This window comes from Schistocerca cancellata, chromosome 6 (assembly GCF_023864275.1).
Source record: "Schistocerca cancellata isolate TAMUIC-IGC-003103 chromosome 6, iqSchCanc2.1, whole genome shotgun sequence".
In the NCBI taxonomy this organism is placed as follows: Eukaryota; Metazoa; Arthropoda; class Insecta; order Orthoptera; family Acrididae; genus Schistocerca; species Schistocerca cancellata.
The window spans coordinates 567,902,086-567,928,129 of record NC_064631.1 but is presented as its reverse complement, the minus strand read 5'-3'; the positions used below and the strand labels follow the sequence as shown (position 1 = coordinate 567,928,129).

Here is a 26,044-nt window from a genome sequence, read left to right as displayed (position 1 = left end):
ATTCTTCCTTAAATTGTTGTTTAAAGTACCTGCATCTACACAGCCTTCAGACTCTTTCTCTTGAATCATGCTGCTCTGGTATGGCTTCCTGGCTCTTTTTGTTTCACATCTTAAGTTCAGCAGTGCCTCTATCTGGATGCAATGTACTCCTTTAGAATGAACTCTGCTGATAGGTATTGATGCCTCCATTGCTCTATGCATGAAGCATGTTTTTTTAAGTAAGTACAATTTTGAAATTAAGAAAAGAATGCTAAGATATTTCAATAATTTTTATTTTTACATGAAAGCCTGTACCTTAATCTACTTTTCTACATAATTTCCATCAATATTGAGGCACTTGTCATAATGTTGTACCAGTTTTTGAATACCCTCCTCATAGAAGTCTGCTGCCTGACTTGTTAACCGTTGCAACACCACTGTTTTGACTTCATCATTGTCTTGAAGATGCTGACCACCCAGATGTTTCTTCAAGTGCAGGACCAGATGGTAGTCACTGGGTGCAAGATCGAGACTGTACAGAGGATGATCTCGAGTTTCCCATCGAAAAGATGTGATGAGATCTTTGGTCTGATTCGCCACATGCAGATGGGCATTGTCTTGCAGCAAAACGATGCCCTGGCTCAACTTGCCACGTCTTTTGTTCTGAATTGATTGGTAGATTGTGCAATGTCTTAACTAAGCTGCTGCATTGGTTGTCTCATTTCGAGGCAGAAATTCCACAAGCAATACTCCTTTTCTGTCACAAAACACTGTGCACATGTTTTTGCAGGCAGAAATTGTTTGCTTAAACTTCACTTTTCTGGGTGAATCTGACCTCCTTACAGCCCTGATCTTGTGCCCAGTGACTACCATCTGTTCCTGCACTTGAAGAAACACCTGGGCAGTCAGCATCGTCAAGACGATGATGAAGTCAAAACAGTGGTGATGCAGTGGTTAACAAGTCAGGTGGCAGACTTCTATGAGGAGGGTATTCAAAAACTGGTACAACGTTACGACAAGTGCCTCAATATTGACGGAAATTATGTAGAAAAGTAGATTAAGGTACAGGTTTTCATGTAAAAATAAAATTATTGAGATATCTTAGCACGTCTTTTTTTAATTTCAAAATGGCACTTACATAAAAAATGTGCCTCGTATCCACACTGTCAGTTCTTGCACTTAAACATCTACATTATCATGCAGTGATGGATTTCCTGGACACTGAAACACTCTTTTTAATTCTTCCCAGTTAGCGTACTTATTTTATATTAGGGCCTTATACACACGTTTTCTGTGCCATCTTAGCCTTCCCTTCCAGTGATGGTATAGTGTATGATGTTGTGATCACTTAATGTCATTCCATTCACAATCTTACAGTCTTCCATATGGTACGCCACTGCCATATTTCCTAATGTGCCATCAATATTTGACGTTGCCCTGACCCTCCCTTCATAGGATGAGTGAAATGAGCGAATTAGCTATCTTACAAAAACTGAGCTTGAACCTACATTTATCATCTGATCTCATCAGTTTTCATGTTGTCAGGCTTAGCCAGTGCCATTTGACAGCGGGCTAACTCATGAGCCAATTCATGAGCAGCAGACTATTTGGCATTATTATGGATTTGACCTGGCCACACACAGGTTGCAGAAGCTGTGAGTACTGCATATTGGTTAATTCCCCTGTTCAAAATAATGTGTGTTTGGTGCATCTTTGATGAGGCCAACTGACTGATCAGTCAGTCTTTGAGCGCACTGAATTTGCCCGGTTTGGGTGGAGTGGGGATGATGTTGTACACTTCCACGACAATCAAAGGCTCCAGCTTTGTGCCTATCAGACCAAACTGTGCAATGTCACTAGTCACTGAAGTACTGTGAAAACTGCTTTTGCAGAGGCAAACCACAGCTTGGGGTCCAGAGAATTGATGGCAGGTAGACTGCGGCACTTGCTGGTTGTGTGGGGAAAGCTGTGCATACCGGCCGAGGAATGCGTGCAACTCAGCCATTGGCTCTGTTATCTGAGAGAGGTGGGGGGGGGTCTGGCTGCCAGTCAGGGCAGAGCTCAAAGGGAGGGGTCAGCTGGCTTTGGACGCATTCCTGCATTGGCCCATGATTGGTAAGGTGTCTGTTGTGTGGCTTAGATGGGAACCATGGCACATTCCTTCAACTAATCTGCTCCAAATAAATGTTACATAGAAATGGACGGGATGGAATGTCCCAGGACACATATCATGTGTAACAAATTACTGTGCATGTGTAAAAGTTAATTAAAAGAAAGCATCTCACTGACTAGCTACTGTGGACACTTTGATACTGGAAATAATAATCTGCACCTAATTTTGAATATGCAAATGTTTAGCACCATATAGGAGCAATACATAACTTGAAAATCCCATTAGTTCTTAAATCTACAGTGGAGGGGAACAGCTAATTCTCATGCAAAAATGAAAAATATTCAAAATGCTTGAGACTACATGTGTTGGACAATGGTTTCTTGCAATGTCTATAGCAACTGATCTCTTTGTTTCCAGGATCAATGTAGTTAACTGAACTTAATACACAAATTACAAAAATTTTTTCTCAGAATAATATTGTTCAGTGGATAGTGTCCATCACATTGTGTCGTTATTAATGACTCCTTGTCTGTAAATTTCTAATATCATTATTGTCCAGTATGTTCATTGTGGGGCCTGCATACTACAGTAGGTGCACATGTGTGTTACTGTGTCACCTCTTTGCCAGCTGATACAAGGTTTCGAATGCTATTTGCATCATCAGTTCATTCAGTGGGGTCTGATAATCAGATGGTCTGTGCACATAATCTTTAGTCCTTGGAGAGTGTTTTTCTGCATGCATGAAATCACCTAGAGCCCTTTGTTCATATATAGCCAGCTCTCCATAGACGAATGCTGTGTGCCACTATATTGCTATGAGCAACCAGGCCGACCTACCATCATCGTCTTCTGGTTTGAACTTAAACTAACCACTTGGCAAGCTGTTAAATGTCTGATATTACATGAACAAACTTATTTTACAATCACTAACAAAACTTGGGAGAGCGTGCCCTGCTGTGCACATTGCTAGGCATCTCCACAGGATGTGCTGCTGAGAAGAATGTCTGCTACAGTTTGGCTTTTTGGGAAAACCTCATGCTTGACAAAGAGGCTAGTGCAATATGCGCTACTGCTTGATGCTACATGTGATCTGCGAAGTTGTGAGCACAGATTGACATGTTGTCTGTTGGTGCTAGCCTATTTGTCACTGCAGATGTTTGGTGCATGTGAAAATTGACGTGCACACTGCCACACCAGCTTTAAATAATGAACCTATGGATATATGAAAATACCCTCTGCATCATTCCCATAGGAATCACAAGTCCCATATGAGATTAATTATAGGTATTTAGAGTGTCACTCTTGCTGCTCTCCATACCTGAATGGAATGGCAAGAAGCCCTAATAACTGGTAAAGTAGGAATTATGCTTTGCCATGCACTACACAGTGGTTTGCAGAATATGCGTATAGATGTAGATGTAGAGGGAGAGTATGAAGAGCCATCAATTTTCTTACTTTAAATTTTGATGCTTATTTAGTTATATTTATTTATTTATTTATTTATTTATTTATTTATTTAGCTCTTGTTCTGGTGATCCATGTTGTGACAGTATCACAGGATATGGAACATGTCAATTTTACAAGCTTTTGGCCAGAATTTATGGTAATACATAAAACAAAACAAAAACAGTAAACAGTAACTTAGGTCCCACTACAAAAAAAATACATTTTAGATATAGATAGAGATTACAAAACAAAAAACAGTGAACAGTAACTTAGGTCCCACTACAAAAATACGTTTTAGAGAGAGATAAAGATTACAAAATAATAAGTGTTACAAAGAAATAAATATTGCAAAATATATGTTTACAATAAAAATATTCGGCATTACAAATACAAATTTGGGTATACATTTGCAATTTACAATACAAGAGATGTTAAACACTGTAGTTCAGTAACTCTTCTAATGTATAAAATGATCCTTGCAATAGGAACTGCCTTAAGGTTTTTTTAAACAGGAGATCATCATCTATCAAACACTTAATTCTTGAAGGGAGGGCATTAAAAATCTTACAGCCATTGAAATGGACTCCTTTCTGCACCATACTTAGATTTGGCTGTTCACAGTGGATATAATGTTTCCTTCTAGTATTGTGACTGTGATATGCACTATTCAGCTTAAAGATGGATTTTTCTTTCCTTATGAAGCACATCAATGAGAATATATATTGCACAGTGGATGTAAGTATTTCAAGCTTCTTAAAAAGATTCCTGCATGTGGCTCTAGGATGGACTCCACACATGATCCTTATGGCTCTTTTTTGTACACACAGTAGTTTTTTAGCCAGTGGCTGATTTCCCCAAAATATAATTCCAAATGCCATAATTGCATGAAAGTAACCATAATACGCTGACTTCATGGTTTCCATATTTCTATAAGAAGAAACAATGTGCAATGCATATGTTGCTGAACTTAGTCTTTTGTGGAGATCCACGATGTGGTTGGACCAATTCAGTTTGCTATCAATATGCGAGCCCAGGTATTTTGAGGAATCTACCCTGTTTATTGTCTGCTCACCTACCTTTACAGATATTTCCTCATCTTTGGATGTTTTGTGGAACTGAATGTAGTTTGTTTTACAGTAATTTAAAATGAGACCATTAATGTTGAACCAGTTCACCGTTTCATTTAAAACCTTATTTGCCATTACCTCAACCTTATCTTCTGAATTATCAATAAGTAGTGTAGTGTCATCCGTGAAAATGGTGAATCTACAATATTCCGTAGAGAGAGGAAGATCATTTATAAATATAATAAAAAGTAGGGGGCCCAGAACTGAGCCCTGCGACACTCCACATGTGATGGTACCCCATTCTGAAGATATTGGGACACCATCTTGACTATCTACTACAACTTTTTGTTTTCTGTTTGACAGATATGAGTTGAGCCATTTCCCTGCTGCACCACTTATACCGAGATGTGCAGCTTTTTGTAAAAGAATTTGGTGATTTACACAGTCAAATGCTTTGTTAGGTCACAAAATATGCCAATCACTTTCAGTTTTTTGTTGATAGATTCCAAGAGTTTGCCAGTAAATGCAAATATTGCATCTTCTGTTGACAAACCTTTCTGAAATCCAAACTGACTTTTGCTGAAGCTATTGTGTACACTGAGATGCTTAACTATCCTGGCATGCATTAGTTTCTCTAAAACTTTTGAAAAGCTTGTCAGTAGTGATATTGGCCTATAGTTAGCAGTATCCGTCTTATCCCCCTTCTTATACAGCGGTTTTACAACTGCATACTTAAGCCTCTCAGGAACTATTCCTTGCTTAAGTGATGCATCAAAAATGTGGCAAAGGACTTTACTTACATGCCTGGAGCAGTATTTTAATAATTTGTTAGAAATGTTGTCAATTCCAGCAGAGTTTTTACTTTTCAGGGATTTAATAACTCTTTCAATTTCTTGAACAGTGACTGTTTTTACCTTCATGTGTTGCACTAAACCAGGTACTCTAGCTATACATTATACATTATTACTGCTGTAAATTGAGAATCAAGTTCACAATATCAAAATAATAAATGTTTTATTTTGTTTAAATATGTGATGGGAAGAGGCTAGAACCCCCCTCTAAATTGCATGCAACTATCATTCTGATTAAAATAATTGGAAAAATGTAACTGTGATAAACATAGTGAATCAGATATTTTTAGGTTTGGATTGTGACTTTGCGTTGAACATCAAGAGAGGCACTGGACTTTATATGCTTGTATCAGTTTTACAGGGCGTACTGGATGAAGTAAGCACTCTTTGTCAGCTTAGATAATAAACTTTTCTGTGTTTGTCAATTCATGAGATCTCATTACTTAAAACACATTATTCTAGCACCATTATTTTTCAGGTCATTGAAAAAAAGTTTAATTATTGTGATCTCCTCTGTATTACTGCTGAATAAAAATTATTGAGGATATGGTCACAAATGTCTCTACACCAAACAGTGAGGATTAAACTTCTAAGATATACTATTATTTGTAAAGAATTTGAAGAATTTCAACTGATAGTGAAGGGTGTAGATTGTTTAAACTCAGAGTGTAACCTGTCATCATGTAAAATCAAAAGATGGCTTTGAACAAATACCACTAACCATTTATGGCATTGGAAATATGCCTACTTCATATCCATTAATCTATAATTCCAGTTTGTCATTTATAAACTTTTTTGTCATACTTACAGTATTTCATTATGAAGTAACTAAAAATATATGTAGTATTAAGGGTTTGGATCTTGCTGCTTCTCATTGTGTTCCAGTTTCCTTCTCAAAAGCAACACACTCCATGCTGAATATACTGAATGTTTCCTGATATTGTTGTTGTAACATTAATCCTGTAGTATTTGTATGAATATGATTGTTTGCTATTCCTTACCATCCAGCTGTAAAAGATGTAAAAGGAATGCTGCTATTTCATTACAGAAAGAATCGTGAAATTTTATCTTCCCAGATAAAATACAGTAACCAAATCATTAATCCCCAAGCAGGATGTATATGCCCTTGGGCAACAGGAGAAAGCCGGGAAAAACCCAGAATTATTCGTAATTGCAGGAATTTTTCATGGTTTTAATTTTCAATTAATTTTTTTAAAATTTTGACTGGTGAGAACAGATACTCTAACAAAGAATATTACTGTATCCCGCCACTGAAGAATAATACTAGGCAATAAAACATAAATGAGAGAAAAATACAAAAATAAAACTTTAGTTGCAAAGGAAATGTGCCGTTTACAACAACAAAACACCGTGCACACACAAGCATCTGCCAACATCAAAATGATCGAAGCCCTTTCAACGGACGAAGACTATGCAATACTTTCAACAACAAACTGCTTCCGATGAGTGTGATGTCAAAACTGTTTACACTGTTCGTTTGAGCAGTTGCCAGCAGGCTAGTGTGCATGTGCAGTTTAGTCTAATATAAGCAATACCTTCTCTTGCTTCTCCAGCTACGTCAAGTCACATACTAACTGGAAAAATTTTTCCTGGAGCGCCCAAGGTGCCCGATTTGTGCATGGCCTTAGCAGTGGCCAGTGTGAGTTCTTAATATAAGATAAGATTACACACAAATGGTTTGTGCTATTTACAATTTTTTCTCAAGACAGTTCTTGTTCAGGGTGTAACTATGGGGTTCTTATAAACTGTAGAAAGGATTTAATAGAATGAATGTCTTAATGCTGAAACTTACACTTCAACATGGAAAGAGCCATAGCCATCCTTGGCAGTGCACTGGCTAATTTTGATCCTGAATACTGAAGGCCATTTTCATTGGGTGATTTTCTGTGGCTCCTGATGTAATATTTTTCTTTATATCTAGTATTGTATTGATGCAAATCAGAATATATATTGAGATGCAGTCTTTTAATGATCAATATCACTTTTAGAATATACTAAATGTTAATTATTGTCAGCACAACAGCTTTTGGGAATACACCAAAACATCATTCGTTACATTTAGCACCAGAGATGGTTTTATATCCCTTTATTGAAGAATTTCTAGCTTATAGGGATTTTTTTCTGGTTGTTGTTCCCCAAATTTTTGTTCCGTAGTTCTGATGTGAGCAAAATAAGGCATGGTATGCAGTCTTTATGACAAGAATATCTTCTCAAAATATGTTAATTGCATTGATTGCCAATATATTCTTAGATAGCTTATGTTCCAAAGAGTGAACATAAAAGACAAGAATAATACAGAGTAGAGAAACACACCAGGCAGATATGTTATTTTGGTTAACAGTTGGTGTAGTGTGCTGAATTGATACAAATGATGGTTGTATTTTATGAAATGGAAGTTTGAATGTGCTGTGGTACTTCTCTAGGAACTCAGATTTTTCTAACTAAAATATTTCATAAACTAACAAGCTGTTTTAAGAAAATTATGCATTTAGGAAATAGAAAAGAAGGAAAGAAAATAGGGCTACAATACTATGACAGTGGATTATTGAAAGGATTACATTTTAAGGGCAAAAAATTCTAGAATACTTTTGATATGAATTTTATTTAGTGATAAATTTTTAAATATACAATTTTCAGAAAATCTAAGATGTTTTTTAACAATAATTGAAATACATAAATCGTTACTCACCATATAGAGGAGATATTGAGTGGCAGACAGACACTTTTCAATTCTTGTTATTCCATCCTGGATTTTTCATTATAAGATGTTCTTTAGATGGAAATGATGGCTTTCAAATAATGTATGGCAATCTTAAAATGAAGATGTAATAGCAGGGTTGAATTTTGACAGTGCACATGATTTTTATGAATTATAAACTTTGACTATTTCTTTAAGCAAAGTGTTTCTGAATGGGCTATTTACACTATTGTTATCAGCAAACTGTAAATTATACATTAAATAATAAAGTTTGAAAAAACACAGCTTTTTTAACAAATCGTAAATTTCACATATGCCGATATTTTGTATCAAATAGAGAGCATAAAAGAAAAAGAAAAGATATTTGTGTTAGTAGTGGCTTTATAGCAAGTTACTCTATCTTGTTATATTTGATGTTCTGTAATTACTACATATAAATTTTTCAAAAATATAATTGATTGATTAATATAGCACTCATCATGATACATAGCTTTCTTCTAAAGGTATCAGCAATATTCAACAAAAAATCTTTTACATAAACATTTTCTATGGAAATTTTGTCTTTAACGCATATTGCTTTTTCCTCCATATTCCACATAGTTCATTCAAATTCATCCTTGTTAAGTGACAGTGTCCACATATTCATTATTTAGCTTCATTATAATAGTGTTTTCTCTGTCATTATGCAGATCTTCAATCTGTTGTTTCTAGATGCAGGAATCACTTCACTATAAACAATGTAGGAAAACATAAATGCTACTTACTGTAAAGATCACACACTAAGTGGCAGACAGGCACAGTTAAAAGAGATTTACGCAAAGGCTTTCAGCCACAGCCTTCTTCAGAAAAAGACAAACTTGTATCATTCGTTCCCACAAGCAAGCAGACCTCATGCATGGATGACAGCAAACTCTGGCAGCTTGGGTCACATTGTGGGGAATGAAGTGTGCTTGCTTATATGAATGAGTGATACATATTTCTCTTTTTCTGATGTAGGCTGTAGCCAAAAGCTTATATGTAAGTGCCTTTTAATGGTGCCAGTCTACAACTTAGCATGTTATCTTTATGGTAAGCAGCAATCTGTCTTTACCTACATTGTTCGTATTCCTACCTGGAGCTTCTACTGCTTGATTTTACTTCACTGTATATCACTCAGAATCCAGCAAGTGGAAAAAATATTACAAATTAAGTATATCAAATAGAATAAAGAGTGAGAGAAAGGAAAGAAAAGAAAGGAGAAGAAAGAGTGAGGAAATTTGGAGCATCTATGTAGGAGATTTTTTAAAAAAAGACACCTTGACAGACATTAATGATGGGGATGAAAAAGGTTGTTTGAATTATAAGGGTTATGCTGATTACTTTATATATGGTATCCTGAAGAGGCAAAGAAACTGGTACACCTGCCTAATATTGTGTACAGCAGCATGTAAAAGTGCAGCAGCACAACATGGCATGGACTCGACTGATATCTGAAGTAGTGCTGGAGGGAAATGACACAATGAATCCTGCAGGGCTGTCCATAAATCCATAAGCGTATGAGCAGGTGGAGATCTATTCTGAACAGAAAGTTGCAAGGCATCCCAGATATGCTCAATAATGTTCATGTCTGGGCAGTTTGGTGGCCCATGAGATTGTCACACTCAGAAGAGTGTTCCTGGAGCCACTCTGTAGCAATTCTGGATGTGTGGGGTGTAGCGTTGTCCTACTGGAATTGCCCAAGTCTGCCGGAATGCATAATGGTCATGAATGGATGCAGGCCATCAGACAGGATGCTTATGTACATGAACCTACCAGAGTCATATCTAGATGTATCAGGGGTCCAATTTCACTCCAACTGCACACATCCCACATTGTTGCAGAGCCTCTACCAGCTTAAACAGTCCCCTGCTGACATGCAAGGTCCATGGGTTCATAAGAATGTTTCCATATACATACACATCTATACACTCAATACAATGTGGAATGAGACTCGTCCAACCAGGCAACATATTTCCAGTCATCAACAGTCCAATGTCAACGTTGACAGGCCTAGGTGAGGCATAAAGCTGTGTGTTGTGCAATCATCAAGGGTACATGAGTGGGCCTTTGGGTCTGAAAGCCTATATCAATGATGTTCCATTGAATGGTTCACATGCTGCTAATTGTTGATAGCCCAGCATTGAAATCTGCAGCAATTTGCAGAAGGGCTGCACTTCTGTCATGTTGGATGATTCTCTTCAGTCGTCGTTAGTCCTGTTCTTGCATGACCTTTTTCCAGCTGCAGCGATGTCAGAGATTTGATGTTTTACCAGCTGCCATTGTAGCTGCAGTAACTGATCTAACAACTGCACCGAACACTTGTTGTCTTATATAGGCATTGCCCATCTGGAAGTGCCATATTTTGCCTGTTTACATATCTCTGTATTTGAATACGCATGCCTGTACCAGTTTCTATGGCACTTCAATTTATCATTTATCATATTTGAGCTTAGTTTCATCTTTACTGCCTACTATTTTATATCTTTAAGATTAGAAATCACAATTTTCTTCCCATCTCATTGGCTCTAAAAGAGTAATATTTGTAAATAATATTAAATAGGAAACACTTTACTGATACCCTGAAAATATTCTTAACTGGTTGTGAACAGGTTTCCGGCTTATTGGGCCATCCTCTGAGTGACAACTGAATGTCTGAAATGCAAATAAAATGATGTGTGACTTACACTGATATTACTTACACAGATTCATAGAAGAAGCAACAATAAATAGTAGTCCTTTAGTTCTGGGGCATCTAACATAGTGGCACTGGCTTCAAAGCAATGTATAGTGTAAGTCTGTAGCACCATCTCCTCTTGCTATATCTTCATGGATATGTATGTGTATCAATATGTGCATCAGTCACATGCCATTTTACATGTGTTTACAACATCCAGTTGCCACCTAATGATAATCTAAGAACATAAAAGCCTGTATGTGTCTAAGTAAATAATATTTTGTAGAACTTCAGGAAGGTGTTTCTTTTTTGTCATGTTTTCCACAATTGTAAAACAATGGCTCTTGCAAAACACAGGTATCCATAAAGTTACTCAATTTCTACAGCATCCATCATTCCTTCATAAACATTGATTTATTAACCCTGTGCCCTTGTTCTTGTAAGTAACAATTCAGTAGCCAAAGAATTAATTAAATGTTATTTCAACCTTTATTCCTGTAATGTGAACAGTGACGCAGTTCTCTGTACAGGAAAGAAAGCTAAATAATCATTGGGATATTATAAAATGAACATAAACAGTATGAATTGCAAGTACCCTTTAGTTTTGTGCTTGCAAGTTTCTGAAAAGTTACTTAACATCTTCAGACATCGTACCATGTTCGTAGGCGGAGATGGTGAATGAATCAGGTGTTAATGAACTCCGTGAACACCAATGGCAGTTCGTAACACCTGCTCTGTTCACTGCCTCCACCTGCCAACTTGGTATGAAGTCTGAAGATCAGGCATTCAGTTGTTGTTTGTGAAGTTTGAAATACCTTTTCCATACACCATCTCTGCCTACGAACTTGTTATGTGGACTGAAAATGGGCAGTAACTGAACAAAATGGGTAACCTACAAAAATAAATGTTTTTTGTGGTCGAGAATTTTCATCTTCATTTTAAAGTACTAAGAAAAACAACTGTTCTCCATGATAAATGTTCTCAAAAATTATTGGGATATTAGTGTACTTTTTCATTAAAATATCTCCTTTATGCATCGGATACTTCTAAATTCCCCCTTCATGTTTCATTGAGTCATGATAGGGGCCTTGGGTAGGAACTCACTTTTCCAGACATTTTGTTTTCATTTTCCATAATTCAAACATGAAAATTAATACATCACTTTCTTTCATTTTTGGTATATGAAAGAGGTATTGTAATTTGCTGTGACTCTGCTAATTGTTACATTTTTAACCAACTAACTAATATGGCAACATGCTCTATGTTAACTGCTGTTGTAGCAATGAAGCAAGATTCAGACTACCATTAGAAGAAGGTACAAATTGTTCGATGATACATGTTAATACTGTATGTTTCATTTGTGCTTTAGCATTGCGCATAATAGTACATTTTCTAGAATTTTGTATTAATTACCAGGTTGAGAAAATTCCTGTTTTTTATTTTCTAGGTGGTTGTAGGAGAATGAAATTCATTACTTTACTAATTTCTCTTCCATAGCACAGTTTGCAGTTCCACATTCCTATTTAAAATTATACCCTCTCAGTTTCCACTACAAATCACAAATAGTGTAATATGAATCTATCAACAACAACAACAGTTAAAGTATGTGTTTCCTTAAGGTAAAGGACATACAAATACCATGTACTGTGACAAGAATTCATTGCATTATAGTCTTAATGTAACCCAATAAATTATTTTGTGTCTTTGTTAAGCATTTTGGTGTAGATTATCCCTTTAGTTTCATACAAATTTGACTTTTTTGTAGTGGAGAATTGTTGCATTTTTGGTTTTTGAGTATACAGTATTTTATTTTAAGAAACATAGTGATCTGACTGTTTATATTATCGACAGGGAATGGTTATGGGAGAAGTGAAGCATCAGTTGCCTTATTTCTTCAGCGTAAAAGAGATGCCAAACGGATCTACTGTTCTGTTCTTGGTTCTGGGGTTACCTGTATGGGAGACAGACAATGTTTCTTTCCAGCCACACAACTACAGTTCACACATCTTCTGAGAGAATTTTATGAGAAGTTTCCTATTAATCCATCAGAAATTTCCTATTTAGAGGCTGATGGTTCTGCAGCTTTGGTAAGTAATAACCACTGGATTTTATTTACAAGTTTCACTACTGCCCACAAGACAGTTTCACTTGTTGTCAGTGGGAACAGATTCCATACTGTACAGGTCTTTTTTATGTGATAAAGCAGATGGGAAACCTATAAATATGTCACAATATGTTATTTATCTAGTTTAGTCAAATTTATTTCAGAGCAATAACTCAATTCCCAGGGACTGATTTATGCTACTGAAAATAATAACTCCATCAGTTTACTGTATATACCTACCAACTGGGTGTTGATGACTCAAATTAGTATTGTTTTTGATGTACCTCTCATATTATCTAAACCTATCATTTAGACACTGCTATTTACAATTTTATAGTTACAGAACCTTAATTTCTTGTAGCTGTATGCCTGGACTTGCATGATAGTGTGTTACATTGAGAAAAAAATAGAAAATTGTAATTCAATAAAGTCTCAGTTTTGGTTTTCAGTTTAAGAAAATATTGCTGTATTTATGGAATTACTGGTTTGGTGTCACTTGTGAGTGTGAAAATTTATTAATTATATAAATCTAGTTGACAAACTGTTACATATTTTCTTGACTTTCTAATGGCTGTGAAATAAACTAACTTCCATCTGCAGCTGTAAACATTTTTGTTCTTGATTAAATCTTGACTTTTTAGATCAAATAAATTAAACTCCATCCAAACAGGCTTCGATGGGCCCAACAGTACCAACTGACCACAGTGTCATCCTGGCATCACTGGTTACAGATATGGAGGGGCTTGTGGTTGGCACACTGCTCTCACACTCGTTGTCAGTTTTTATTACCAGAGCCACTGCTTCTCAATCAAGTAGCTCCTCAATTGACCTCACAAGGCCTGAGTGCACCCTGCTTGCCAGCAGCACTCGGCAGACCCAGACAGTCACCCATCCAAGTGCTAACTAAGCCCAACAGCACTTAACTTTGTTGATATGTTGGGAAACGGTGTCACCACTGTGGCAAGGCTCTTGGCAATCAAATAAAATACTTTCACAGAGTGTGAATGTTCAGCAGACCCAGTCAGTCACCCATCCAAGCACTAACCAAGACAGACAGCACTAAACTTTGGTGATCTGATGGGAACTGGTGTTACTACTGCAGCAAAGCTATTGGTACTCAAATAAAATGGTTTCAGACATTGTGAACTTTATCATTCATAAATAACTTGTGGATATCCAGCTTCCAACTGTGGCTAATAGTGTGTCCCCTGTGAGAAATGATGTAGTTCAACAGCTGGATGACATAGTGCAAGAGAGAGATACAGATTTTTCCAACTATGATCATCAAACATTAATTATAAATTAATAAACCAAATAATGAATAGAACACAGCATTTAAAGAGAAATTGCTTCAAGAATGCTAAGAAGAGATTTATCAAGTAGGCAGTCTAGATGGAAAATTAAACCCTTCCCTAAATCTATTCCTTCAGTTTGAGTCCTCTTTTCTCTTAAAGCAAACTAAGTTAAATGAAACAGAATCAAGAACAAGAGATGGAATACTTGTGGGATTAACTTATCTTGTTCAAGGAATAGGGAGCTTTACTTAATTCAGATAGTAAGCTCTAGCCAAGAGTAGGAATTCCACAACCACCAGTACTGTAAAATCCTCTAGTGGTGAAACACATGTACTATATATGTTAAATAAAACTCTATAAGAATAACACAGCTTCTACATTCAAAAACTTAAAAGCTCCACATTTGACATATATTACCACCCATGCTCTGAACATCTTGACACATTAGTTTGCCCAGACTATCACTATCTCCGGTAGGCCCTGAAATGTGATCAACTCTCCCTAGCATCCTCCTCACACAGTGCACTATAACCTTCCATTGCCCTCTTAACCACTGTAACATACCAATTTACATATAATCACCACAAAAAATTTTATTTTGGAATGACCACCACTTAAATGGATGAGTGCATGAATGTACATGGAAGAACAACCCATCTTAGGGACATCCAGTAACAAGTTACTGAACATGTTCTGCAGAATGTCTCAAACAGCATGGCTTTCTGCAGCATTACACAGAATATTTGGAATCTCCCAAGTGATACTAATTTCCTTGTACCCCAGTGATGGGGACTAGCTCCACAGCATACCTTCATATCTCATTGCCCACTGTTCTCTTGCACTTAACATCCATTAATAAACAATCCCACACTCTCATTTTTATTATATTTATTTAATTAATTATTTTTATTACTGTTTTAATCTTCATCCCCCCCTCTCCTTGTTTTCCTCATCTCCTCATCCACTTTCCTCCTAGGTTTTGATTTCATAATTCATTCCTCTTCCTGTATCCATTTTCTTCACATCACCTTCCACATCTAGTGTTGCTATTTCCCTGGTTGGTTAATTTTTCCATTCTGTACAAACTCGTCTTCAAACTGGTTCTCACCCAACAAAATAGTCTTCACTTCCACATAACTGTAATTCCTCAGGCAGGCACAGAGAAGTATACAATACTGCTGTGTGATCCTCTGCCTTATGGCACCATTTGAATGTGGTATGAAGGGGCATGTGGACAGCATACCACTCTCCAAGCTGTTATCACTTTTGCATACCTTGAGACTGCTGCTTATTATTCAAGAATGTCCTTGCCTAGTGTCATAAGGGTGAGTGCATTCTGTTACATTCCACCCATCAAGGAAAAAATCCTGGGAGTACCAGTAATTGAACCTGGATCCTCTGCATAGCAATCAGATACAATGACTGCTCAGCTATAGACATGGGCCTTTGCTTCCATATGTCTCAGTAATTCCTACAACAGCTTAACACCATGCCAAAATCAATATGTGGTTGCATTTACAATAATAAAAGAAAGAAAATTGAAGACAGTATTATGGAAAGAGGAGAGGAAGTGAGTGAAGTGGACAAGGAGACCACACAGTATAATCAAACTAATGTAATTTTATGTATTTTTATAGTATATGAAGTTCAGAACTCACATATCAATTGCCCAAAGCTGTTCAGTATAACTCTCAAACATTCTTGAGAAGATATATGTTGAAGTTCTCTGAGTAAGTCATTAAAATTAAAATTAGTTTTGGATGGGCTGCATAGCTCTGTGATACAATGCTCACTTGCAAAAGAGGGCCCCTGGTTTCCATTTCTGGCTGACGCAATTTTTTTTAAAAAAGGTGCACACTCTATGAACATTTCTGTGAAGTGTCAAATTAAAAAATATCTGTCGCACTCAAGGTTGGTAATTGCTGACCCAAGTTCTTACCCACCTCTAGCCCTGCTAACAACAATAATCATAATAATAAAGCAATTAGCAATTTTCGCAAACTAGTGACTTTGCATCCATTTGCATAATAAATGCATACTAGTATGAGAAAGTGCAGGTAGAATAAACATATTTTGTTATTTCTGCACATCTTTGTGTTCATCGTTTTGTTGTTTGGCTGTTCATTTCGATGGTAGATTCTCCACCCTGTGAGACATAGTTAGGTGGTTTCTTGGAGGTATGTACATCAAAATAATAGTATGTACAGATTATTTTCATTACATCATGTGTTTAATGAACACCCATCTTGTTTCAACACCAGGAAACACACACGGAGCTTTACAACATTTTCAGTTTACAGACTACATGTTCTAACTCCATAAAGCAACCATGACAGACAGATGTACTCCATCACTGCCTGACAGTCAGACTCCAACTATGTTGACTATTATGGAAGTATACAAAGATGTATACGAGTTCTGTTCAAAAAATTCTGGAATTTTCATAATTTTGCACCATTGATGTGTTGGGACAAAGTGTGGTCAGCATCCCTGCACACACCTGTGTTTTATGTGTAATTGTCAGAAGTTTCATTGTTGTGTGTCTGTTAGTTATTATTCAGTACTGTATTGAGTAGAACGTTGTGTCTCAGAGTTTGTAGATTTCGAGATGGCAGAGTTAGAGGAGCAACATGTATTTAAATTGTGTGAGAAACTCAAGAAAACCTTTACAGAGACACACCAAATGATGCAGGAAGCCTACAGTGATGAGTGACTAAGCCATACTCAGTGTTATGAATGGTTCACACGGTTTAAAATGATCAGACGGAGGTTAAAGATGACGCTCATTCAGGACCTCTTGTGGCATCTACCAATGAGGGCCATGTCAGGAATATCAATGAAATTGAGTGTGTCAATTGGAAGCTGACTGTCTGAGAGATTGCAGAAGAATGTAACATTTCAATTGGATCATGTCATGAAATCCTGACACAGCATCTTGGAATGCACACTGTTGTCACCAAGTTCATGCCACAGTTCATGAGCCAAGACCAGAAAGACCTTCGCCTTTCAACCTGTGAAGAGTTTATGGATTGCGCAAATGACAAGATATTCCATAAGAGAGTTATAACTCATGATGAGACGTTGGTCTATGGTTATGATGTTGAGACCAAGGTTCAGTCTTCACAGTGGATTGGAAAAGGTTCCTTTTTTTTTTTAAAAAAAAAAAAGAAACCTCATCAGGTCAGGTCAAATGTCAAACCATGCTGATAGTTTTCCTTGACTTTGAAGGATTAGTTCATCATTCATTCATCATCTGTGCCACAGGGACAAACTGTTAATCAATAGTACTTTGGGATGTGTTGTGATGCCTGCAAGAAGATGTGAGAAATAAACTGCCTGAAAGGTGGTGAGACAATTCATGGCTGTTGCATCACAATAATGCATCCACACATTCATCCCCCCGGTAGTTGAAAACCCCATTGACAGGATGAAGGTTTGCAGTGAGAGATAAGATAAAAGAAAATTCAGCAAATGAAAAGTCACAGACAGTGCTTCGCACAATCCACCAAGATGCATACCAAGACTGCTTTTAAAAGTGGAAACGGCTTTGGGGGCAGTGTATCAATTGTAGACGAGATTATTTGGAGAAGACCATTCACAATAAGTAAAAGGTAAAAAATATTTTGTGGAAAGAATTTTGGAATATTTTGAGCAGACCTTGTACATGAGGGCTGTTCAAAAAGTACCCCACTTCTGGGCTGTTCAAAAAGCACCCCACTTCTTTGTACAACATCAGTCTTTATTCACATACAATTATTTGACACTAGTCATCTTCAAAGCATTCCCCCATTAGTAGCCTGCACACAACTACCAACACTGCTGCCACCACTAGTAGAATCACTGGAAAGCCTCTTTTGGTATGGCATGCAGATGCTCTGTTGAATTCTGTATAATGTCATTCTGAAATCTAGTGTCCTTCAGAGTCTGTTTCCATTTAGACAAAAGCCAGAAGCCACTCAGTGCTAGATCAAGGTAACAGGGAGGTTGACAAAATACAGCCATGTTGTGTTCAGGCAAAAAACTCTGAATTAATTGAGAGCAATGAGCAGGTGTGTTATCATGGTGGAGGTGACACCTGCTCGCTGCCTGTGAGTCTGGCCATGTGCATCTCACTGCCTCATGAAGTCACTGCAGAATCTCTTGGTAGTACTCCTTCTTGACATTGGTACCTTTTGGGGCCTACCCATAGTGGACCATGTAATTTTAGTAAAAAAAGATGGTCAGCATGACTTTCACATTGATGCCAACCTGCCTCGCTTTTTGGGTCTTGGGAATGATGGATGCATCCATTGCAGTACACGGAACTTTGTTTGTGGGTTGTACTCATACACCCAGGACTCATCACCAGTGATCTCTGTTTTAAGAAAGGTGGGATTACTGTTCACAGTATCCAGTATGTTCTATATGATCTTCGAACAAAGTTGTTTCTGCTCAGTTGTTAGCAACTTTGGCACAAACTTTTCTGGGATCTCCCTGATGTTCAAATGTTTTGTTAAAATGCAATGAATGGATTCAGTTCTAATTTTAACCTCATCTGCAAGTTTTCTGATCATAATTTGCCTATCCTGCCCACAAGGATCCTTACATTTTGTGCAGGAACAGCTTAATTCTGATTGGCTGTTGATCTAAATGACCAATCAGAATGTTCCTTCCTGATCATTCTCACAACAAATCTTGCCATATCCAGTCACTAATTTGATAGCAATTAACATTGTGTGAAATATTCTTCAAATTGATAAATAAACTTATTCTGCCTCTAACTTCCATTCTGGCTGCTTTTATACAAAAGCGTGCTTACACAGACATACGTCACCTGAATTGTGGTTGCAAAATAACTTTCCCATGGTTCGTTTGTACAAGGTTTTACATAAAATGAAATATTAAACTTTAATATATGAGTGGTCTTTTGCTAGAATGAACTAAGTGACATTTAGTTAGTTTTGAGAAATAAAGGACTAAAGTTATGAATTTACAGCAACTTATTTATTCAAAAATATTTATGAATATACACGTGGTCTGGTGCATAATGGATGTGAAAAACTTTTACAAGCATTTTGAGCCTTGTAGCACATCGTTTAATTACAGTTTGAAACTTAAAACTACAGAGAAAAAATGTAAAATATGAGGTTTGTCCGGAAAATACGTATAAAAGTTGAATAATAACATTATTTTACAAATATTCACGTATTACAATATGGTCTCCTTCAAAGTACTCACCCTGAGACGCGATACACTTCTGCCAACGCCATTTCCACTGTTGATAACATTGCTGAAAGTCTTCAGTTGTGATGTTGTTCAGTTGCCATGTCGTTTCCGCCTTGATGGCTTTCACATCTTCCAAGTGCCGCCCCCGAAGCACCATTTTGCATTTTGCAAACATGAAGAAGTCACATGGGGCTAAATTGGGGGAATAAGGTGGTTGGTCTGTCACGGTGATTGAGCTTCGGGCCAAAAACTTGTGCACAACGAGTGACATGTGAGTGGGCGCATTGTTGTGATGAAGGATCCACCTGCCCCCTTTTGCCAACTCCGGTCGAAATCGGGCCACACGAACTCTGAGATGTGTCAGAACTTCAAAGTAAAAATTTCTGTTCACTCTCTGGCCGAGAGGGACAAATTCCTTGTGAACAATGCCCCTAGAATCAAAGAAAACAATCAACATTGTCTTCACATTGGACCTTGATTTTTGTGACTTTTTTGTTCTGGGTTCTCCTGCTAGTTTCCATTCCTTGCTTTGAGATTTGAGCTCCACATCGAATTCGTAAAACCAGGACTTGTCCCCAATGATGACTCGGTTGAGAAAGTCCCCTCGTTCCTCTGCTTCCAACCAATCCTCACAGCACTCAAGCCTCGTTGCTTTCTGCTCTGGCGTCAAGAGCTTCGGTACGATTTTCGCACACAATTTCTTCATTTCACATTTTTGTGTCAGGATTTCGTGAATGATTATTTTGGGGACTCACAGCTTGTGAGCAATCATTCTGACTGTCAATCTACAGTCTTTAAGAACACAAGCCCAAATTCGTTCAACATTTGCACCGGAACTCGATGTCGATGGGCGTCCAGGGCGAGGGTCATCGTTCACTTCTTCTCAGCCATCCCGGAACCTTTTTAACCACTTGTTCACGGTTGGTTCCTTCAGAGAATTGTCTCCGTAAACCTGTTTCAAACACTAAAAAATCTCACAGCCATTCTTTCCTAGCTTTGCAAGAAACTTGATGTTGACGCGCTGTTCCTCAATCAGAGAGAGCTCCATGCCGACGGCAGGTGAAAAAGGGTAACTGTCAACAAGCTGCCGCATACTCCCACCTTCACGCAGAGTGCTCTGACTTGAAATGAGCATTGATGGGATTGATTACAGCAGTAGTCCCACCTGGCAGTGACTGCAACTTGTAACATAAAGACATTATTCAACTTTTATATGTATTTTCCGGACAAACCTTGTATACATGTACGTCTGGTTATTTTGTTGTCACATCACATTAATGCACTTCAGTACAAAATATAAAGTAAAGTTTTCTTGTTTTTGTATTATATTCAAATATAGATCTAGTTGGCAACTGAAACACACAGATATAATTTCAACATTTATGTAATACAGCATTATTAAGCAATTTTTGGAATTAGGAGAGAACAATTGAATATACTTAAGGTGATGATTATGCTTCCCCATTACTCATCTTCTTCATTACTGTCACTGCTCATTTCTGATACTTCAGCCATTTTGAGAGCCTTATAGAATTCATGGTATGTTGGGGGTACATACATTGGAAGGCTCTGAATATCTTTCGGTTTCTCAGGGCGTAGAGTGTGCCCTAATGGATACAGTGTAGGTAGCATAATTTGACTGAGAGAACAGTGGTGAGCTTTTAAGCATTTATTTAAATTCACTGAAGAGTATTCTTCCATGTCATTGTGGCTGTATTTGTACTCCATTATCCCTGGCTTCTCTTTTGAAAATCTCATTTCCATAACCCTAAGCCACTCAACCTTTTCTCCAGAAAGATTTACTTTTCTGTTAGTCACTGCTTTTTCGAGTAGCATAGTACTTTTGAAGTCACTACAATCCATTTTTACAACTTCAAATTTACCTTTCTTCACTCTGGCATTCTCAATATATAATACAATAAAGCTGTTCTGGGGCAAATATTTCTGGATAATGCTGTAGTTTCCTCTCTATATCCCCAAAATCACTGTCATTCGGAAGATACGAGTGACCAGGTTCAGCAAATTTGTGCGTAAGTTCCTCAATGTTAGTTTTGTCACTCTGAACCAAATACATCCAAATTGTCATAATTTTAAAATTCCTGTTTTGCCCCCCACATGAATCTGACCATACTACCATGCTTGGACCAATGTCATGAGATTTGACATACTTCAATACACAGGAGCCTACCTCTTGAGCTCCCCATGAAGCAGTACTTTCATTCCAGCAATGCATTACTGCCTTTCCACTTTTAAAGTCATGAATTCCAAGATTAAAGCAGGAAAGTTGACATTTATAGTATGCAACACCTGTTGTCAATTTTGGCAGCAGTAATGCTTTCTGCAAATCAAATGAAAAAACTGTAAGATTATCTGCTGTCTTGGAGTTCTCCATAACCCTTTTCAGAAAATCTCTTGCAGCTTCAACCTTCCTGTGGTGCAATCCCTACTCCTTTCTTAATCTTTGTAGCTTATCAGTGTCTGCCTCACTAGCTCTAAGTGTCTCCTCTGCTGTAATTAGCCTCTTTAGCCTGTCACATGTTTGACATGTATCCTTTTGAGGAGGCTTGAAACTGAGATTGAAGTCTCGTCTAAATACTTTTTTGTACACTGATTGGCTGGGAGGTTTAACATTGGGATCTTCTTCTTTCAGCTTATCAATGAATAATCTGTACATCAAACTAAGATTAAGTCTACTGTCCAAGTACTTTTTTGATGAATCTCTTCTGCAGTAGTGACTCGCTGTACTGGGAACACTATTAATATGATTATGGATGTGAATAATAACTGAGTCAGCACTTTTATTATGAGGTACATGTTTTCTACGCTGGTCACATAAAGAGCTTGTCTTTGCTTTGGCTGTGGCTCAATGCACTCTGCTGCCAGAAATCTGTTGTTTCTTTAGATAAGTTTCTTTGCATGCCTTCACATCATTTCCATCCACACTAGGAAATAATAGTTCCTAGAAAACTTCTTCTTGTCGGTTTTAGAACGCTTCCTTTTGATGGGAACATTTTGAACTGAACCATATGTTATTGATGTCTGCACATCCCATGACCCACTTTCATAAAATGTGTCAAAAAACTTTCTTTTCTCCTCAAAATTTATTTTTTGCCACCATTTTTGTCTACATGAACAATTAAAATCAACAAATGTCTTTCCTGGGACAGTCTCCCCTTTTACTGTTAATGTAAGTTTTCCCACTATATCGCTTCTTTTTCCTTAGGGTTTTCTTCCATTGCTCCCTGTTTCCTTTCTTTTCTTTTATTGCCAGAAATTTCATGTTCATCTGAAAAACAAATTACTTAGATCTACAAATTCATTTTCAAAACTGATTTATTAAGAATGCCAATCATGAGACCAAGTTACGATATTCCATTTCATTACTTTGTAGCTGACGAATATGCGAAATACAATTCTTTCAGGAACTCTTCTGCCAGAGTGAACCATCTCCACATTAAATCATATTTCCTGCCCTAAATAAAGAGGTATTTCTTTCCATGGGGTCAGTTTTTCTCTTCCCTCATTATTTAGGGCAGCACTGGCCGAAATATCGACATACACTCACTATCGATTGTGCAGTGACCTTAGATTTACTTACTTGTGGTCATGGTTTGTTCTGGCATGTGAGGTAAACAACATAACCTCCAATTAATGAGTTTATTCTATAAACTAAAGTATCACAAGTTATTAAAATCCACTTACCATTTGATGATTGAGAGGCACCATCACTAGGTTCATATACATCAGAAGAACTAGAACTAAACGACTCATCTTCACAATTATCATCGTTTTATGCCATTGTGCTGGAACTTGTGCCTGAACTATATAACGTGGTAGCCATCTTGTGATGCCGCATGGTTCACTTTGGAATAAGAGAATTAATAGTACCAACCTTCTGCCAAAGGAATCCCTTGCTACAGCAACGAAATGAGGTGAGTTGCCAGGTAGTTCGTTTTGTCATAAGACAAAATGAAAACCTATCATTTTAAAATGGTGAAGAACTCAATTTTTTTTAAAAAAAACGTCACTTTGTTCATTCTGGCATAAGACCACTCATATGTCCCACATACACTCTCTCAGTCATTCTCATGCACTCACACAACATAATAAAATCAAATAATAAATTTGACTGATTTTTGTATTACATAATGCAAAGTGACTAAAGTTTTAAAAAGGAAATTCTAATTAATTGATTTTTATGCACGGACAATTTTGTAATAGCTTCAAATGATAATGAAAGTCAATTTGCTAGTGTTCCTAACTTGTTTTTAAAAAACTAGCATAGGTTTTAGGACTTTTAGGTAATTCTCTTTATCTCTGGAACTATAATAAATAAAAATCCGAAATTTGGACAGCATCATTCCATTAATAACGAAAGGCTGTGTACCAAATGTGAACTAACTCGGGTAATAACTAATATGGATTATTTAGATTCATAGAGGGTATGAATCTTCATATCAACTGAATGTTAAGCTATGCTGTTCACATGGCAGGCAGTGCCAGCTGTGCTGTGAGCTGAGGGAAAAAAAACGTAACCATCCTGCAGCCACCGTACTAGACAGCTGCGTGCCTTACTGCAACGAATGTTATCTCGTAATAACTTGCTGTGTTACAAGATGTCCAAGCTGACACAAGGCAGGCTCCCCCGCAGTCAGTGACCTTATGTAGTGACAGCTGTGAATAGCAGTTCAGGCACACAGATACCCTGCGCTGAAGCCAGGACCCTTGGAGTGTGATGGAATACTGGATGAAGACACCATAGCTGAGGCCACCACTGTGTGGCTCCAGCTCATAATCCAAAACTGTCAGGTCTAGCAGCAGCTTGCAGACCAGCAGCTTGCTGATGCTAGATGAAGTGGAAGCTTTTTCGTCCCAAATTTGACTGCACAGTGTTGGCTATTGTCAGAAGCCCCAGAACCAGTCTTAATACAAATGCAAGTGCTGCTAAGAGCTGACCATGTGTATTATAGTTGCTGTGGCCATCAATGTTGTGACAGGAGTTTGCCTCAGCCCTAGTGAGGCCAACTGAGGAGCTACTTGACAGAAGAGGAGTGGTTCCATTCATGAAAACTGGCAATGGCCAAGAGAGCACTGTGCTGACATGTCTCTCCATACCTGCATCCAGTGACACCTGCCGGCTAAAGATGACCTGGTCGTCAGTCAACACCCTTGGGACTTGCAAGACCTGTTCAGATGGGGTTTCTGCCTAAAAAAATCAAGAAATCAAAATGTTTCTGTCTGTTTACATTCATATTATGGTGGCAACCTGTAACAAATAATGTATATTGAACTTACAATGGAAATCAGCAATCTGTCCTGCAGAGGGTTTGTTTTGTACAGATATGTTGATATATAAAATGGGTAACTGACTGCAATGAATTTACATGATGACCAATGTTCCTACCATAATGTACTGTTGACTAGGTATCAATAAATCATGAATACATTGTCCCATTCTGCTATTTTACACACTCTCATAATTAAAATAACACAACTGCCAAATCATGGCATGAAGTTTCTGGTATTACCAGACCTGGACACAATAGGTCAAACTCTTAAGGAAAAGAGACAGTGCACTAGTAAACTGATAAAAAAGTTGTGTTTTAGCCTGCTCTGCATTTAGAAGTGTCTCTCATTAGTCTGATATTTATACAGGGGATAATATTTTGGGACAATATTCATAATTTTAGTAAGGGCTTTATAATTTATCACTATTAATGGTCAGTTTCACTGAACTGTAAAATAAATGCTTGTATAAAACTGACAAAACAAGATATGAAAATAATTTTCATGTACGGTACATTTTTCATGTCTTTGCAGGGTAAAAAAGTGGAATTTTTTTATCATCATGAAGTTTTTAAAATAAGATTTTGAAATGAAAGTATTCGTGGTTTCTTTAATTATTTGAGATACTAATTTACAGCTGTTTGAATATAACTAGAATTCAGATAATGCTCTTAACAAAAGTGAAAACTGTGTATCTTTAATGACAAATTTGTGCCCATTGACTTACTAGTCTCAAGGTTGTGTGTTTCCTATGGAACATTCAGAAAGATGAATCCTATGCACCACTGAAGGCAGCCAATATGGAATGGTGAGCAATAGGGAAAGAAATCAAGTGTAGTCTGCTGTGTGTCATCTGTAGCATCAAATTCAGGCTGGACTTTCTCCTGGGCAACAGCATTAATCTGACAGTGACAAATTCTCTCCTGCTCTCCTTGTTTCTGGGGCTTTGTTCAAAAAATGCTAAGGAATTGCATTCTTGGTTCCAAACAGAATGCACAAATGATGAGAGGCAAAAGTTAGTAGAAAGTCATACATCTGCAAAAAGACTGATGTGCGAAGTGTACAAAAACTTCCAGTGTCATGCTTTTGTAAAAGATCTTACTGAGAACTCAAGAAAATTCTGGTACTATGTAAAATCGCTGTGCAGGTTGAAGGCTTCTTCTGTCCATTCACTCACTAACCAGTCTGGTGTGGTAACAGAAGATAGCTAAAGGAAAGCTGAAGTATTAAATTTTGTGCTTAAGAAATAATTCCTATAGTAGAGTCATACAAACGTACCATTATTTC

The 26,044-nt window shown here is 37.3% G+C and overlaps 1 protein-coding gene across 1 annotated transcript in view; it reads left to right on the top strand.

Annotated features, from left to right (window-relative positions):
• Positions 1–26,044, top strand: part of LOC126191105 (fatty acid synthase-like) — a 394,390-nt gene that overhangs the window by 45,211 nt on the left and 323,135 nt on the right. The window contains exon 6 of the mRNA XM_049931844.1: positions 12,719–12,954. Coding sequence (XP_049787801.1) covers positions 12,719–12,954 — 236 coding nt within the window. The remainder of the gene's footprint in view (positions 1–12,718; positions 12,955–26,044) is intronic.